The sequence below is a fragment of the Cotesia glomerata genome, linkage group LG4 (genome assembly GCF_020080835.1).
Source record: "Cotesia glomerata isolate CgM1 linkage group LG4, MPM_Cglom_v2.3, whole genome shotgun sequence".
Classification (NCBI taxonomy): Eukaryota; Metazoa; Arthropoda; class Insecta; order Hymenoptera; family Braconidae; genus Cotesia; species Cotesia glomerata.
The window spans coordinates 15261290-15279163 of record NC_058161.1 but is presented as its reverse complement, the minus strand read 5'-3'; the positions used below and the strand labels follow the sequence as shown (position 1 = coordinate 15279163).

General features: G+C 31.4%; 1 protein-coding gene and 1 non-coding gene across 2 annotated transcripts; both read left to right on the top strand.

Annotated features, from left to right (window-relative positions):
- Positions 1-3124, top strand: LOC123263145 (60S ribosomal protein L4). The gene is made up of 8 exons (XM_044725684.1): positions 1-151; positions 689-866; positions 950-1195; positions 1396-1520; positions 1830-1928; positions 2124-2395; positions 2616-2775; positions 2886-3124. The coding sequence occupies exons 1-8, from the start codon at positions 149-151 to the stop codon at positions 3057-3059; spliced, it is 1257 nt and encodes a 418-aa protein (XP_044581619.1). The 5' UTR covers positions 1-148; the 3' UTR covers positions 3060-3124.
- LOC123264480 lies at positions 2455-2524 on the top strand. The gene has a single exon (XR_006509347.1). It is a non-coding gene; the product is annotated as a small nucleolar RNA SNORD18 (small nucleolar RNA).
- Positions 3125-17874: the final 14750 nt, after the last annotated feature.

The following is a 17874-nucleotide window of genomic DNA, read 5'->3' as shown; positions in this document are numbered from 1 at the left end:
CATGCGCAGTAAGTTATAAGCGCATGACCTAAGATGGTACGTCCGTTTTGTCAAGTTGGCCTGCGCTCCTTCTTTTAACGAGTATATTCGGCTCGTGAACTATCACAAGTGGATTTTTTTAGCGTATTAACGTTAAAAAATCTACATAATGGTAAGTTAATCTCATTTATTGCAATTAATTAACGCCAATCAGAAGTTTAACAATAAAAATTGTTTTAATTCAATTAGTTTGTTGCTAAATTTACTTTATTACTAAAATAATGCTCTGTGCGCGACCTACCACGTGTGCGCTGAACATATTTTAATTAATTTAACTATTTATACTTTTCAATAATATATTTTTTATATTTTATATTGTTTATTTATTATCTAAGCGCTTGAAAATAATATTCTCCACAGTGCGGCTGTGAAAATTTTTTTTTACCAATTATTTAATATGCAATTATTTTTTTGAGGTTCGGTTTTGCGGCAATGAGACAAGACGCCATGTTATGCTCAGATAGTTCTTGCGGTAGAGATTTTTACTCATTCACTGAATACAATTTTTTTTTTTTATCAATTAGATATCCAAATAATTTGTAAATTAAAATACTCAAATTAACTTTTTCAAAAAAAAATTTTTTTTTTTTTTCAATTTTTGGTTAATTATTTTACATGTTTTTAAAAAAATATTTTTTTTTTTTTCCAGTCGAAGTCAACAGCTCGAGCAGTAGTCACTGTTTACAGTGATAAAAATGAGCCAACAAAAGAGATTTTGCCTATCCCTGCCATTTTCAAGGCACCGATTCGCGTGGATTTGGTAAATGATGTTCATCAACAAATGGCTAAGAACAAGCGTCAACCTTACGCTGTATCTAAAGAAGCTGGTAATTAAAAAATTAAAACCTGAAATTTCATTTTTGTTACCTTCAATCTGGATGTAATATTAATAATTTAATTTTTTGTTTAGGTCATCAAACATCTGCTGAATCCTGGGGTACAGGACGTGCCGTGGCACGTATTCCCCGTGTCCGTGGTGGTGGTACTCACCGTTCTGGTCAGGGAGCTTTTGGTAACATGTGTCGCGGAGGACGTATGTTTGCACCGACTAAAACTTACCGTCGCTGGCACCGTCACATCAACGTCAACCAGAGACGTTATGCTATTGTATCAGCCATCGCCGCGTCAGGAGTACCTGCATTAGTTACGTCAAAAGGTATAACTTATGACTACTATTTTAATAAGTAATATATTTTAATTAATACTTTCTTTGGATTTTATGATGAAACAATTTGGTCCGTGTTTATGATAACTGTGATTTTAAATCAAAAGATTTTGTGTCTGATTTTTTTATTAAAAAATTTTAGCATTGATATTCTCACGGAATTTTTACTAAACAGTTTATTATTAATTTAGGACATTTGATTGGAGAAGTCCCAGAGTTCCCATTGGTTGTATCCGAGAAAATTGAAGAATACAACAAGACGAAGCAAGCCGTCATTTTCTTGCGTCGCATCAAGGCCTGGAATGATGTCCAAAAGGTGAATACAATGTTTTTTTTTTTTTTTAAATATGCTACAGTAAAGAATTTTTATTCTGAAAATGATCAAATTTATAAAGATATAATTATGCACCGTAGAAATGTCCCCATCTAGTAACTGATTTACTCTGATGGTCCAATCAGGTGCTATATTAATATGGAAATAGGCGTTTTAATCTAGAGTTCTTAAAATCTAGCTTGAGACATAATTTCCAAACATTAGAATAAAAATTTTTAAACTTTGATTATTAGTCAACATCCTAAAAAAAATTGCGTTTCAATATTAATTTCTTTTTTTGCTTTTATATAGGTCTACAAGTCCCAACGTTTCCGTGCTGGTAAAGGTAAAATGCGTAACCGTCGTCGCATCCAACGTCGTGGACCATTGATCGTTTACGGCCATGATAAGGTAGATATTAAATCTTGAATTATAATTTGAAGTTATTGAATTAGTTGTTTTTTATGATGAGATTTATTGGTCCGTGTTACTGAATTACAGTGATAATATCATAACCATGCCTGATGTTTATTTTAATTAAAACATGTACTCACATAAATTACGTAATGATTAATATTGAATTAATAAACTTGTTTTATTTTGTAGGGAATCCGCAAAGCGTTCCGTAACATTCCCGGAGTTGACTTGATGAATGTCAACAAGATGAACCTTTTGAAGCTTGCACCAGGTGGTCATGTTGGTCGTTTTGTCATCTGGACTAAATCTGCATTTGAGAAGCTTGACGCTTTGTACGGTACATGGCGCAAAGAATCCAAATTGAAGAAGGATTACAATTTACCATCACCCAAGATGGCTAACACAGACTTGTCAAGAATTTTGAAGTCTGAAGAAATCCGTAAAGTTTTACGTGCTCCAAGGTATTTATTATTATTATCATTATTATTATTAAGATATATTTTTAAAAAATATCTTACTATTATCATGATGAGTTTTATTGGTCCGTGTTGCTGATTTACAGTGACTTTAACATAACCATGTCTGATTAAATATAACTATTTAGCTATTTTAATACTATTATGTATTTGATTAAAAATATTTCATATTTACTAATAAAATTTTTAAATTTTCAATTTATAGAAAGAAGGTTATTCGTCGGGTCAAGAAATTGAACCCATTGAAGAACACCCGCGCGATGTTAAAATTGAACCCGTATGCTGCGGTAACAAAGAGAGTAGCAATTTTGACTGCTGGACAGCGTCTGCTCACGAGTGACGAACTCTCTGAGAAAAGTAAAACTGTAAGTATACAACTTTTTGTATGAGAAATAGAAAATAAAAATAGTTTTTACTTTTTTTTTTCAATTAATATATTTAATTTTTTTAATTGGGGATTTTTTTTTTTTTTTAGACCAAGAGCCTGTTGATGCGCCGTAAGAAGCAAATTCTTGCTGCGAAAGCTGCCAAGCCGAAGGTAGCGAAACCAAAAGTAGCCAAGGCACCGAAGAAAGCCCCAGCGACTGAAAAGAAATCCACCGCAGCGACTAAAGCAGTTAAGGTTGAAAAAGTACCAGCCAAGAAGTAAACTGTTAACATCTTAAGATTTTGATGAAATCTTATGTAAAAATAAATAAAAAACACATAACTCGAGTTGTCAAGTTTTTTGTAATTCAAGATCTTTTTTATTAAATAAACCAAGACTTTGACGATTCAATATGATACATTTTTTATTAATAAATTTAATTATAAAACGTAAGTCAGCTACTTGATTAATTGGATTTTTCAAGAATTGTAATTTTCGTTATCACAATTGAAACTTCAGACTACATTAAATATTAACCCGAAACTGCAAGTAACTGATTAAAGAAATTTATTTAAGGTAAATTTCGTCTTGGTTTTGATTGTATTGATTTTAGTTAATGAAAAAAATTTAATTCCTAGTTTTTCGTCATGACGCGAAGTATCTTACCGTAACCAAGTTGGCGCCGAATATTAATTTTTTTTCAAAAACCATATGCCAAAAAATTGCTCATGAATTGCTCTTTCGATATAAATAATTGCTCTACTGCTATAATTAATAATTAATTAATTAATCGTAATTAAAAAATCAAAAATTAATTTCCAATTATCTCTGATTGTGAGAACTTATTTTTATCGTAATAGACGCCAAAAAATTGCTCATTCTTTTTTCTATTAAGAATGATAGCTATTTTGTGCATAAAACGGATTTTAATTAATTAATAATATAAATAATTATTTTGCACCTTTGGACCTGTGAATGACAATTGTGACGTCATCGTCGCGACAATTTCATTGTAGTTTTACATGAGGACAAGCCATAGTGAGACATACTAAGATACATGCGTATATGTCCATGTAAACAAACTTTTTATGGTTACTCTATTTGGGCTAAATGTTTAATTATGAAATAATAATTATTATTTATCTAATGCTAAAATTAAACAGTAAATTTTCTTTCATGAAGTTATCTAATACTAATAGAGAAAAGCAGTTTTTTTATCGTATCCAATAATTGACTAGAAAAAGGTACGCATTTAAAAAAAATATTAGTAATTAATTTTGCAAATTACTAATAAAATTATTTACTTTTTTAGAATTATTTGTGTATGAAAGTGATGCTAACTGATTCAACAGTTTTATGATCCCCATTTTTTTTTTTTATATCGGAGTATTTACAAGTGAATATTATTAAATAAAAAAATCAATAACAATTGTGGATTCTCTTCAAGTATTTACAAAAATAAAAACATTGTTATAATTCAGTTAATTAAATCATGGATGACACGACATTAACTCTAGCACCTGAAAATATTGTTAATTGAGTTGAATTTATCCTTCAACAGCAGTGGAACATTGAGAAAGAGATCTTGGAATGAATACTTCATATTGGCGAAGAAAAATCAATGAAGGATCTTGAACGCGAGTACCCAGAAGACCAAGTGTATTTGTCAAAAACTAAAGTGTTGAAGGTTATATACTCGTTTATAAGACAGATTATACCTGATGGCAACTGCTTATTTTTCGGGCATTCCGCTATGCTTATCTTGAAAAACTAATCAATAATAAAGACGAATATGACAAGTTCAAAGATTTTGCTATTAAATTAAGTGCTGAGACAATTTAATTGCTCTGGGATTTCCTAAATTGACTGTACAAAATTTTCATGGCATGTTTATGGAAGTTTTTAATAAAGCCGGGGACGATCCTGAAACCAGCAATACAAGTCCCACTATTTTAGCTCCAGTGCGTCACAACATCCTAGTGAATTTAATTAATTGTCACTTAATACTGTGATTGACAATGGAAGTCCTAGATCTAAAAATTACTCACGACGACACGCCACTCTTTATCAATGATTCTATCGAAAAATGTACGTATATTTATAAACATTACATCAGTTCTGACTATGAATTTATGTATCGTCTGTTAATGCTAACATCTATCGCCAATATATTAACACCCTGGCAAATTTTTTTATATTTGATCACATCACAGCATATCACAATTACTTTTCATAACAATTATTCACGGGTATATCCAATTCTGTTGTCACTATTCAAATACAGAAATATTTTTTTATATTTTGACCCATTTTTATTGTTTTTAATTTATTAATTATAATTTAACTAATTTTTGCTTATTTTTTGACAGTGACATTGAGGCAGAGACCAGAAGACACAAAATCCTTTGTGAAAGCGAGATACACATTAGAATTTCCAGGATTCGCGCTGGTGTATGCTATGCGAGTTAATCTTCGGCTGCCATTGTATCGATGGTTAATCAGATGGCCTACCCTGATAATAATGACCTCAATTATTCCTCTCTTGTCAATGATACATTTGTACCTGTAAGTTTTTTTTTTTTTTTTAATAAATAATTCTATCAAACAAAATTATTCTATTGAAGATTTTAATTGAAGTGAATATTCAATTTTTGACTATCTATAAGTCACCCATTTATTTCAGCAGATCTTGTATTAAATTTCTTTATTTTACTAGTCATTTTATAGTTATTTAAGCATTAATCATTTAATATTGCTGTGGAAAATGTCAATTTAATTTTTGAATATTAACAAAAATTTAATATGATTTATTTTTACAGATTTCAAGAGAGTTCAATTAGGATAATATAACCCAAGGAATAGTACTGGGTTCGTTTTCCCTCGGCTATGTAATCACAAACGTTTTGGGTAAACAAGTAGCTGAAATAATCGGTGGTAACTTAATTTACAGTCTCGGCATACTCTAACTGCTCCATGAACCGTAAGAAGTCCATTTGTTGCATACTGGGGTATCTTAACTAAGGATTTACTAAGGTATTTTTATATCGACGTTCTAATTAGTAAATTATCTAATTCCATTTTAGAGAATCTTCTATTTGTACGAAAAAACAATTAGTTTAAAATTCATTATCACTTTAAAACCATTTAATATCATTATTATCTATTAGAAATATAATATTTAGATTTGAATCATTCAAATAATTTATAATTCGATTATGGCTACATCAAAATGTTAAAAAAATCACCCTCTAAAAAATATGGAGTTAGACAAATTATTAATTAGACCGTCGATATTTCATATTAAGACTTTTCTTTTTACTTGAATTTAGTGTATAAACTTTCTAATATCAATTAATTGAGTAAATTTTTTAATATATTAAGAACAGGTGTACTCCTAACCTGTCAGTGCATAAGAAATGTTAACATAAAAATGATCGAAGAGTACCAGTTGGTTTTAATGGGGAACGTTATATTTGACTTGACTTGCCAGGAGTGTCATCCCTGAGTACGATATCTGGCGCGTTGTCGCACTCCTCAAAGAAAGGTCAGATTTTTTTCTCGCGTAAACTCAATGAGTTTGGATATTGGAAGCTCACCATTCAAAATCTTTCGGAGCTGCTGATCGCCAGGAATGAGCAAGCGATCAGCGACAGCAAGCGCTTAGCCAAGTCCCAGTAGGTCCAGGAAGACCAGTAGCACCTGCATCAGAGCAGCGCCAACTCTCCCGCTGAAGAGTCCAGCTCTGACAACTATGGAGACTCCTCCATAACCGTCACTTCGTCTATGTTCTCACGTAAGTACGTTCAAGCCTCCGAGATTTTATCAGACTTTTTTTTTTGCAGACGACGAGGCTCCCGGGAGTCGGGAACCAGACCTCAATCTCGAAAACCGCAAGTTTGTAGTGAAAAACGAGCAGGATCTGGACCATATACTGATCGACAAGGACCAAGGTTTAGATCTGGTTATTTATGTCCATTAGAATTTTGGACTGGCTGGCCGTTAGCTTTTTACCTATTTAGAACTGTAAGTATAATGTGGTACGTATTTTGGAGAAAATCAATTAAAGGTGTAATAATAAGTTTAAATCGCATTAAAGATAGATTTGTAAATATATTTACAGAAAGATTTATTTGTACCAAAAAATATTTGTTATTAGTTAACAAATCATTTATTAGAGACCACTTTTTAGTATTAAACAAATATTTCTTAGTACTTTAAATGATTTGTTTTGTATTTAATAAATCTGATATTCATTTATTAAAACTAATAAATCTTTTAAATACTAAGAAACATTTATTAAGGACTAAAAAGTGGTCTTTAATAAATGATTTGTTAAATATTAACAAACATTTTTAACTATAAACAAATCCTTCTATCAGTGTAGACAGTCATTTAATCAGCGGAAAAATGTGGGACACTTTTTTATTACTATGAATAACTATAAAAATTTTATTATTATTCATTTATTTAAACTTTGTTTTGCCGCCAATTTTTTGTACTTGCGCATCTCGACGCACCATATTTAAAAACAATTGAATAGCGAGCTCATAATGAATAATCAGTTATTTGTCGAGTATTATTGCTGTTGTTGTTTAAATTTGGTGCTGTTCGATTTATTTAATTATTATGACTTCTTGGGCGGCAGTTTCTCATTTTGAGATACTTGAAACTATTCAAAAATTTGAAATATGTGAAAAAAATGGTAAAGTAAAATCTCGGTCTAATCCAATCTGGAAGGAAATTTGTGCAAAATGGAAATTGGATTCGGGAAGTTACAGCATGAAACCTTTAAATTTGTATTTTTATATTTCACAAAATCGAAATGCGATTCTTACTAGTTACATTAAATGTCTAAATATAAATGAATCTGAGGCTGAGGTCAAAGAAACTTCTGTGAATGACAAGTCACCGTCAGCAAGCGATGATAGTAATATTTTAGACGATAAAAATGATCCTGATTTTACACTCCACACTCAACGGAATGATCATCCGTGTAAAGATAAATTATTGACATTTTTCATAAAATTTCCCACAGATGTATGGACTTCAATTAAGCCTATCCAAAAAAATGACAAAAACGATCGACCATACTTGACATTGCAGGAGAATTGGACACATGCATTAGCAGAATTAATTTACTGTGAAACGAAATTGCCCTGTGCATTTAGTTTTACAAGCAATAAAGTTTTTCGTGTTGAAAACGAAGATAACGGAAGTACTGAAAATAATTATAGAGTTAAAGTGAATGGTGTTTGTGCTGAAAATAATTGTCAAGCTGCGATTTATGGTGAATGCAATTATAATACTGATGATAATAATGCTGAAATGATTATTTACACTTTAAATACTAAAACGATTCCTCATTATAAAAAACGTTACGTATCAAAAGGTAGAAGAACAGAAGTGAAGAAAGAATTAAAAAATAAAAAAAGTACTATGTATCGAGAGGCATTGATTTTAAAATTTCAGGAATATGGAGATCAGGTGTCACCGCTTATCTCGTCAACTAAGGTTTTAAACGAAATCAAACAGGAAGCTGAAAACGAAGATTTTGGAATACAAGGAAATTTATGGGAAAATTTAAATCGAGTAAAATATGATCCTGAATTTTATCCTACGTTAAGACAAATTGGCTTCGATAAATTTTTGCATTTTACTGTAGCATCGAACAGACTGATGTGTATAATGACGTTCTTAAATTAAACCCTATAGTTTCTATAGACGCAACTGGAAGTTTAGCTTTTAAAATAAATCATGATGGACGTCTTTCAAATGGACCAATATTTCTATATCAAATAGTGACTCACATAGACAATTTAATAGTTCCAGTATGCCAAATGCTTTCGGAACGCCATGACACTATCATTATTACAACTTGGCTACGGGAATGGATTGCAAGTGGTGCTCACATTCCACAGAATATTGTGACTGATATGTCCAAGTCTTTACAAAATGCGATTTGTTTAGCGACAAATAATCAAACTTATGGCGAATATTTAGAAAGTTGTTATCAATATTTAATAGGTAAACGCCAGTCTGTGTCAAAGCCATACTTAAGGATCGACATTGCGCACTTAATTCACTGGATATCTTCTTTAAAATTTTTCACAAATGCGAAACCAGGTATTAAAGATTTTTATTTACGTGTTATTGGTTTAATGAGTACGATTGAATGTTTTGATCAATTAAAAAAACTGATGACAGCCATTTTTAAAATTTGTCAAAGAAGCCATGGCTGTAAAGAAGATATTCAGTGGATTTTATCGAAAATAGAAACTTTCAAATTTGATAGTACTATTGACTATAAAAGTCTGCGGGAAACAACTTTTTGTAGCAAAGAAAAAGAGTGTGACCAACATTTAGCTTGTAATGACAATGATAAAGAGGAAACATGTGATCAGGAACTTGACAACTTTATTGATAATCTTGCTAAAGAGACATGTATTGCTAATACGAAGTTTGATCCTGCAGTAAGTTTCGATGATATCAATCCATACCATTTTCCCAAATTTCTGAAAGAATTAAAACGTTTATTTAAAAAGTTTCCTGCTTGGACTAATGTAATGCGAACAATTTTTGACTCCGATATTATCGTTCCAACATCTGCAAGATCAGAAAATTATTTTAGGACAGCTAAAGAAGAGTTGTTGAATAATCATCGACCTAGTAGTATAATTAAAATACTTATAAAACACATGCGATCCTTAACAGCCCGAATGATAGAAGCTAGATCTGAAATTGATAAAAAAAAACCATTAGTGCAATCAAAAGTTAATGTAAAAAACAGTACCAAAGCAAATAAAAAAAATAATGATGTATTGAATGCCTGTGAAAATTGGAAAAACAAACTGAACGTTGACAAAAACACAAATTTAACTTCCAAAGACAATGACACTCGTGAAATAACTAATTCGATTAGTTCACTTCCCATATCTATTGGTGATTCAACGGCGTCTAATTCTTCACTAACTGATTTGGCATCTGTAGAAAAACCTGAAGACTCACCTATTTTGGACTCATCACTTTTATCTTCTCCTAAACAAAAAAACAATTCTCCTCTATTAAAGTCTGGGTTATTCAAATCAATGTCTGAAAATAAGGTAGAAGATTCGTATCAACTTGAATCTCCATTATTTCAATCGACACCAGTAAAGAATGAACAAAATATTTTAATTTCATCGACTTCCAATGCACTTTCTTTCACTCAAAACGCTGACGATAGTTTTAGTATTATATTAGAATCACCTAAAAAATTTAATTTGAAAACTGAAAAACTACCAACAAAACGGAAAATCGTGCAGTCTGAGCCAATGGTTCACAAAAAAAGAGGTAAATATGTCACTCCATGTCCTGATGTTCAAACTCTTCATGAAAATATTCTTAATAAAAAACTATCTAAAATGAAGAAAAAAAAAGAATTTATTGAAAATGGCAGTAGACAAAAACCACGAAAAGTTAATAATTCTAAATATATGTTACTTAATACGTGTGGATTTGATAGTCTCTGTGAAATTTTTTCATTCGGGTACTTAAATTTTAAAAATCTAAAAAATTATATCGATTCACAGAGTCAATCCAAGTGTTTCTTTTCATGCATTATAAATTATGCTCAGTTCGGAGCCTTAGCAAAGTTTTACCAAAAAAGAATCGAATTATTATTTGCTTTCTATCCGGGTCGAAATGGTACAATTAATTGTGCGGATGATATTAACTTATTAATGCAGCGGCTATTCGATAACGTTCCATATAACTCAAACATTGTAGAGTCTATTTGCACAAACTATTTATGCAAAAAAAAATTAATAAAAACATTTGCAGTATTGAGCGTATCAGCAAAAAAAGTCTGGGAGAGTGGGATCGACATGTTACAAGACAGTGTTTCAGATGCATTAAAAGTAGAATCATCGATTCACTGCAAATCGTGTTCACAAAACTCTGTAACAAAATCTCTTTCTATTAATGTATTTTTATGCTTAGACATAAGTCATTTTTACATACCTTCGACTTCTCTCTCAAAACTTCATAACAATCAACGTTTAACGGAGAATTTAGGTGACATTCCAATAAAATTAAAGATACTTGATAAAAATTATTTATTATTTGGTGTAGTAGAGTTTGTGCCACCAGTATATTTGAATAAAGTTGGTCATTATGTAGCTTACACAAGATCAATCAATAATAATTGGGTTATAATTGACGACTTAGTTTCGAAACCTATACCTTGTAATTCCAAATCAACTATTATTCAAATTGCATTATTATTTTATGTTTTAATTTAATAATATCTGTTATATTTTATAAACTGAATTATGGTGAAATGAAATAAAAATAAAGAGTTAACCTGTTTAGATCAAATTTTTTTTTTTGATTTTATGCTTTATTAGTGATAAATTATAAATATTAACATATCTACCAAAATCTTTCTCACTAAACCTATGATGCCCTGAATCCAAACCTTGATCTTTCCTGATCAGCTGATCAACTCCCTGATTCTTAACTGGACGACAATCATCAATATAACTCTCGAAATTTTGGTCAGGAACAATGAACCGGTGGTGATTATCATCAAACAGCTGATCCAAACCTTGGTCCTTGTCAATCAGCATGTGGTCCAGATCCTGCTCGTTTTCACTACAAACTTGCAGTTTTCGAGATTGAGGTCTGGTTCCCGACTCCCGGGAGCCTCGTCGTCTGCAAAAAAAAAAGTCTGATAAAATCTCGGAGGCTTGAACGTACTTACGTGAGAACATAGACGAAGTGACGGTTATGGAGGAGTCTCCATAGTTGTCAGAGCTGGACTCTTCAGCGGGAGAGTTGGCGCTGCTCTGATGCAGGTGCTACTGGTCTTCCTGGACCTACTGGGACTTGGCTAAGCGCTTGCGGTCAATGATCGCTTGCTCATTCCTGGCGATCAGCAGCTCCGAAAGATTTTGACTGGTGAGCTTCCAATATCCAAACTCATTGAGTTTGTGCGAGCCCGACTAGAAAAAATCTGAACTTTCTTTGAAACGTGCGACAACGCGTCAAATATCGTCCCCTTCCAGATTTTTTCTGTTTGACGTTTTTCAGGAAGAGGATGCTCAACGAAGGCGTAAGATTCAGGTTCCAGTGGAAGTACCTCCGGTTACTAATACCTACAGAATTGGCTCACAAATTGTATAGCGTTAGGATCGATGCCTAACCAAGACATCTTCTGTCTCACCAAGGTCTCTTCCTTCAGAAGGGTTGTTGTGGAGATCATATGTCAGCGAGCAGTACTTGAGGAGACTCGGTTTGTATTCTGGCGAATCTGATGAGTCTTTGGATTCTTCTATCATTTTTACGTCAATATTTCTTATGCACTGTCGGGTTAAAATTAAAAAATTAAAAATTTTAATATTAAACATAAAAAATACCTTAGTAAATCATTACTAAAAATAAATAATAAAGCATTGAATATCCACTTCAATTAAAATCTTCAATAGAATAATTTTATTTGATGGAATTATTTATTAAAAAAAAAAAAAACTTACGGGTACAAATGTATCATTGACAAGAGAGGAATCATTGAGGTCAATATTATCAGGGTAGGCCATCTGATTAACCATCGATACAATGGTAGCTGAAGATTAACTCGCATTGCATACACCAGCACGAATCCTGGAAATTCTAATGTATATCTCGCTTTCACAAAGGATTTTGTGTCTTCTGGTCTCTGCCTCAATGTCACTATCAAAAAATAAGCAAAAATTAGTTAAATTATAATTAATAAATTGTAAACAATAAAAATGGGTCAAAATATAAAAAAACATTTCTGTATTTGGATAGTGACAACAGAATTGAATATACCCGTAAATAATTATTATGGAAAATAATTGTGATATGCTGTGATGTGATTAAATATAAAAAAATTTGCCAGGGTGTTAATATATTGGCGATAGATGTTAGCATTAACAGACGATACATAAATTCATAGTCAGAACTGATGTAATGTTTATAAACATACGTACATTTTTCGATAGAATCATTGGTAAAGAGTGGCGTGTCATCGTGAGTAATTTTTGGATCTAGGACTTCCATTGTCAATCACAGTATTAAGTGACAATTAATTAAATTCACTAGGATGTTGTGACGCACTGGAGCTAAAATAGTGGGACTTGTATTGCTGGTTTCAGGATCGTCCCCGACTTTATTAAGAACTTCCATAAACATGAAAATCTTGGAGTTAATTTAGGAAATCCCAGAGCAATTAAATTGTCTTAGCACTTAATTTAATAGCAAAATCTTTGAACTTGTCATAATCCTCTTTGTTATTGATTAGTTTTTCAAGATAAGCATAGCTGAATGCCCGAAGAAACAGTTGCCATCAGGTATAATCCGTCTCATAAACGAGTATATAACCCCCAACGCTTTAGTTTTTGACAAATACACTTGGACTTCTGGGTACTCGCGTTCAAGATTCTTTAATGATTTTCTTCGCCAATATAAAGTATTCATTCCAAGATCTCTTTCTCAATGTTCCACTGCTGTTGAAGGATAAATTCAACTCGATTAACAATATTTTCAGGTGCTACAGTTAATATCGTGTCATCCATGATTTAGTGAACTGATTCATAACAATGTTTTTATTTTTATAAATACTTGTAGTGAACCCATAATTATTGGATACGATAAAAAAACTGCTTTTCTCTATTAGTATTAGATAACTTCATGAAAGAAAATTTACTGTTTAATTTTAGCATTAGATAAATAATAATTATTATTTCATAATTAAACATTTAGCCCAAATAGAGTAACCATAAAAAGTTTGTTTACATGGACATATACGCATGTATCTTAGTATGTCTCACTATGGCTTGTCCTCATGTAAAACTACAATGAAATTGTCGCGACGATGACGTCACAATTGTCATTCACAGGTCCAAAGGTGCAAAATAATTATTTATATTATTAATTAATTAAAATCCGTTTTATGCACAAAATAGCTATCATTCTTAATAGAAAAAAGAATGAGCAATTTTTTGGCGCCTATTACGATAAAATTAAGTTCTCACAATCAGAGATAATTGGAAATTAATTTTTGATTTTTTAATTACGATTAATTAATTAATTATTAATTATAGCAGTAGAGCAATTATTTATATCGAAAGAGCAATTCATGAGCAATTTTTTGGCATATGGTTTTTGAAAAAAAATTAATATTCGGCGCCAACTTGGTTACGGTAAGTATCTTAATCTTGAATTAATATTTAAATGTTAAAACTTGGTTTCCAATATTATTGATATGAGAAAAAGAACAAATGTATATTAAAATAAAAAGCCATTCCCGGTTTATTAATCGACCAACAGCTTTGTACACTAAATAGCAACTTGCGTATTAAGTCTGGATTAGCCAATTATTTTTTATATTTTGTGTAATTATTGAATAGATTAAAAATTATGAAAAAAATTTTTGATTGTTTTCCTAGTTTCTGTTTTTATTTAAAAATTAATAACTACTGAGCAAAATCATTTCTAGTAGACTCCCTATTTTTTACTTGATCATGAAAATTAAGTCTGTGTTTTTTTCTTAAGTAGTCATTATGAAAAATCAATCCCCTTTACGATTTTTTAAAATTTTCATTTTAACAATTTTTTTTACAATGAAAAATTTGAGTTTTTTTAATTAAAAAATAGATTTCAAATCAACTGTTAAAGATAAATTGATAAAATTTTTAGGATTGATTGTAAAATATCTATATTTTATCAAAAAATATTAATAGCTTAGATTATTTGATCATTTTGTGTTGTTAATTAACTTTTAAGTAAACAAATGAAAATTTGATTTATTTCTCGGTAAAAATAATAAGGATTTATTCATGGGTTACATGTGTTATTTATTTAAGTTTTATATCTAGGAAATTTCACTGCTAGGGATTAGTTTAAACAATATAATAGGCCGAGTATTTCAGGCTATATTGCAGCTTCGGTTAGTCATAATTAAAATATTATTTCTTAATAAATTTCATTCTTTTAATCAATATCATGAACAATACAATAAAATAATTTCATGAAATTAAATTTAAGTCACTTGACCATTTTTTAATATTGTTTAATAAAAAAATCTTGAAAACTCTTGACCCTGCACGTCATCTCTGGAATTTCCCGCTCTGTACGAATCTTAAACACTCGAGAAATTATCAATTACGAATTTTTGAGCTCTTCGAGCTCGAAAACACAACTCTAATTTTTCGAGCGCAAAAATCTAGTGGTTGTCGAAAAAATCCGTTTTTAAAAATTTTTTATTGCGATATCTACCGATCGAATGAATCGTTTTTGATGGGGAGTTTGAAGTATCCGACGCAGTCTTTGCAGTTTTTCAAGCACAAAAAGATTATTTTAAAAATTAAAATTCTCTTGAACGAATCCACCGATTCCGATGCTTTTTGTAGTAGTCGATGCAATTTTTTCAGCAAAAAAAAAGATTGTTTCTTATTCACTAAACGATCCGAGAAGAAATGTTGAAGTTGCATAAAAAAAAGTTTCGGGGTAATTTGAGAAAATCATTTTTTTTTAATTTTTTTAACAATATCTTACGAGCGAATTGACCAATTTTAACCGACCCGAAGGCGATCAACGTGGTTTTTTTATGTTAAGAGCTGATTAGTTTCTTGGAACCGATCGGCAAAACCGTTTAAAAGTATTATTCCAAAAAAGTAGTTTATCAAAATTTTTATTTGTGCGATTTCTCGGAATTTACCGGGTCGAATCGATCCAAATTGTATTAAAAATCTAAGTTTGGTCAAGCCCTTTCTAATGGCGCCAATCGCGATCAAATTGGTCAAGCTCGTTCAGAAATTATGAGAGGGCTACGCATACCCACATGCACACATACACACGCATACATACGGACATAGTAACATCCTCGGGAAAATGGTCGGAATCGCTCTCTAGGACCTCAAAACGTTGAGATCTGATGGAAACTCAATTTTCGAAAATCTGGGTGAAACCAATAACTTCCTAATTTTTTTTTAATTTTCAATTTTCTTAGCGGGAAGTTTAAAATATGTTCCTAAAAATTATATCTAAAAAATTGCATTTTTAATTAAAAAAAAAAATTTTTTTTTTGCCATAATTTAGTTGTTACTTGACGAAACGAATGGATAGAAAATGAAGGAAATTACGATTAAAATAATAAATAATTATTTTTGAATGCTAGTTCGAGGACACCGGACAGGTGTCTAAAACGACCCTTCCGGTTCGTTACAAGAGAGTTAGGGGAAAAATGATAAACGCCAAAATTTGGCTCGAGAAGGCGCGCAATTCTTTCTCGGGAGAATTACTCGGTTGAATACTCTTCACCAAGTAATTCGAGAGGATGATACTCTACCTGGAGTCTGACCAAGGCCCAGGTAAGTATCGTGAACCGACCGGATGAAAGTGCTTCTCCCCGTGCCGAAGCCTTCAGCTGAGGTACGGTAGGTGATCATAGTCGTGTAGGTGGGATCGAGCTGGAGACTATCCTCTCGATCCTTGGGGGGAATCCCGAGAGTAGGAAATTGACCCACTAGCGCCGCGAACTGGAGAACGCGATTTTTTTCTTTTTTTTTTAGTTTGAACCGCGAATACCGTCGTGTATGTTTGGATAGAAAGTTTCTATCGTATTAGTGTAGATTGCTTATATTGTTTCTTGATTTTGAACCGCGTTAATGATTTTGAACCGCCAATATGTGTGAAAAGAGTGTTCTAATGTATTGTTCATATTGTTTAATTTGCTTATATTGTTTATATCGTTTATTCATATGATCAGGCCAATAAAGAGGTTTCCTTTTTTACACGCTTTATATTAGCTTCACTTGTATGTCAGTTTGTCAGTATGTCAGTAACTCTCCGTGGGTAATCTGCGCGCCTGCGGCCTTCCTTGGTTCTGGTAGCCGTTTCTCAGGCTCGCTCTCCGAAATCGAACTCTGATTCCCCGTATTTATAATATTTATAAATAATTATTTTTTTGCCCTCCGGGCGGAAAGTGGCAACTTTCGTCCCGCTGCGCTAAACTAAGTTGCCGCTTTCCGCCTTCGTCGGACAAAAAAATAGTATACACTCCTCGGGAAGTAAATAAGAAAGCCTCAGATCACATGTTTGTTGACCTCGGCTTCGCCTCGGCCAACAATTACATGTGATCTGAGACATTTCTTACTTTACTTCCCTAGGTGTGTAATATACTATTTTATTAGCTTCACTTGTATGTCAGTATGTCAGTATGTCAGTATGTAACTCTCCGTGGGTAATTTGCGCGCCTGAATATTTTTGATAATCAACAAATAATAGTTTAAAAAAACTAAAAAATCACGCTTTTATAAATAAACCAAACTAAAAGTAAAAATAAATAATAGTTTAAAAACTAAAAACACGCTTTTTATAGAAAACCAAACTAAAAATAGAAAATAAATTTAAATTAAGAATAGTGTTAAAAATTTCAATAAATATAAATTAATAATAGTGTAAATAAAAAAATGTATTTTATTTTAAAAAAAGCGTGGGGTGCTTTTTAAGATATCAAAATGATAATCACTCTACTCATATCTGTCAATAAAATATTTATAACTATTGACACCATGCACCTCACGCTTTTTTTAAAATAAAATACATTTTTTTTATTTACACTATTATTAATTTATATTTATTGAAATTTTTAACACTATTCTTAATTTAAATTTATTTTCTATTTTTTAGTTTGGTTTTCTATAAAAAGCGTGTTTTTAGTTTTTTTAAACTATTATTTATTTTGATTTATTTAAAATGAAGTGTTTTGTTTATATTTTGTTATTGATAATGTGATCCCCGTTTATGACCCTGGACTCCGGCGAGCAAATTTCGATCCGGGGACAAATTAGATATTTATATTTTGAAAACGTGGACGTTACACTATTAATTTTTGGAATCAGATCACTATGTTTGATCGTAATTAGCGAAATGTTTACAGGCAACTTAATGTTTATTACTCATCACTTAAATTTGACGCTAAACGCTGCAATTTATCGCTACACTTTTTCTAGATGGCGCACATGTCAAAATCTCATCACGTGACCACATTTGACGCTTGGAATCAGCGTCAAGCGTCACCGTCAGCATAAAAATA

What these genes read in the sequence shown, in the direction of transcription:
- LOC123263145 (XM_044725684.1), top strand. An exon ending in CCTGGAATGATGTCCAAAAG is followed by an intron (nt 1,521 to 1,829) that starts GTGAATACAATG and finishes GCTTTTATATAG; the next exon opens with GTCTACAAGTCCCAACGTTT. An exon ending in AAAGTTTTACGTGCTCCAAG is followed by an intron (nt 2,396 to 2,615) that starts GTATTTATTATT and finishes TTCAATTTATAG; the next exon opens with AAAGAAGGTTATTCGTCGGG.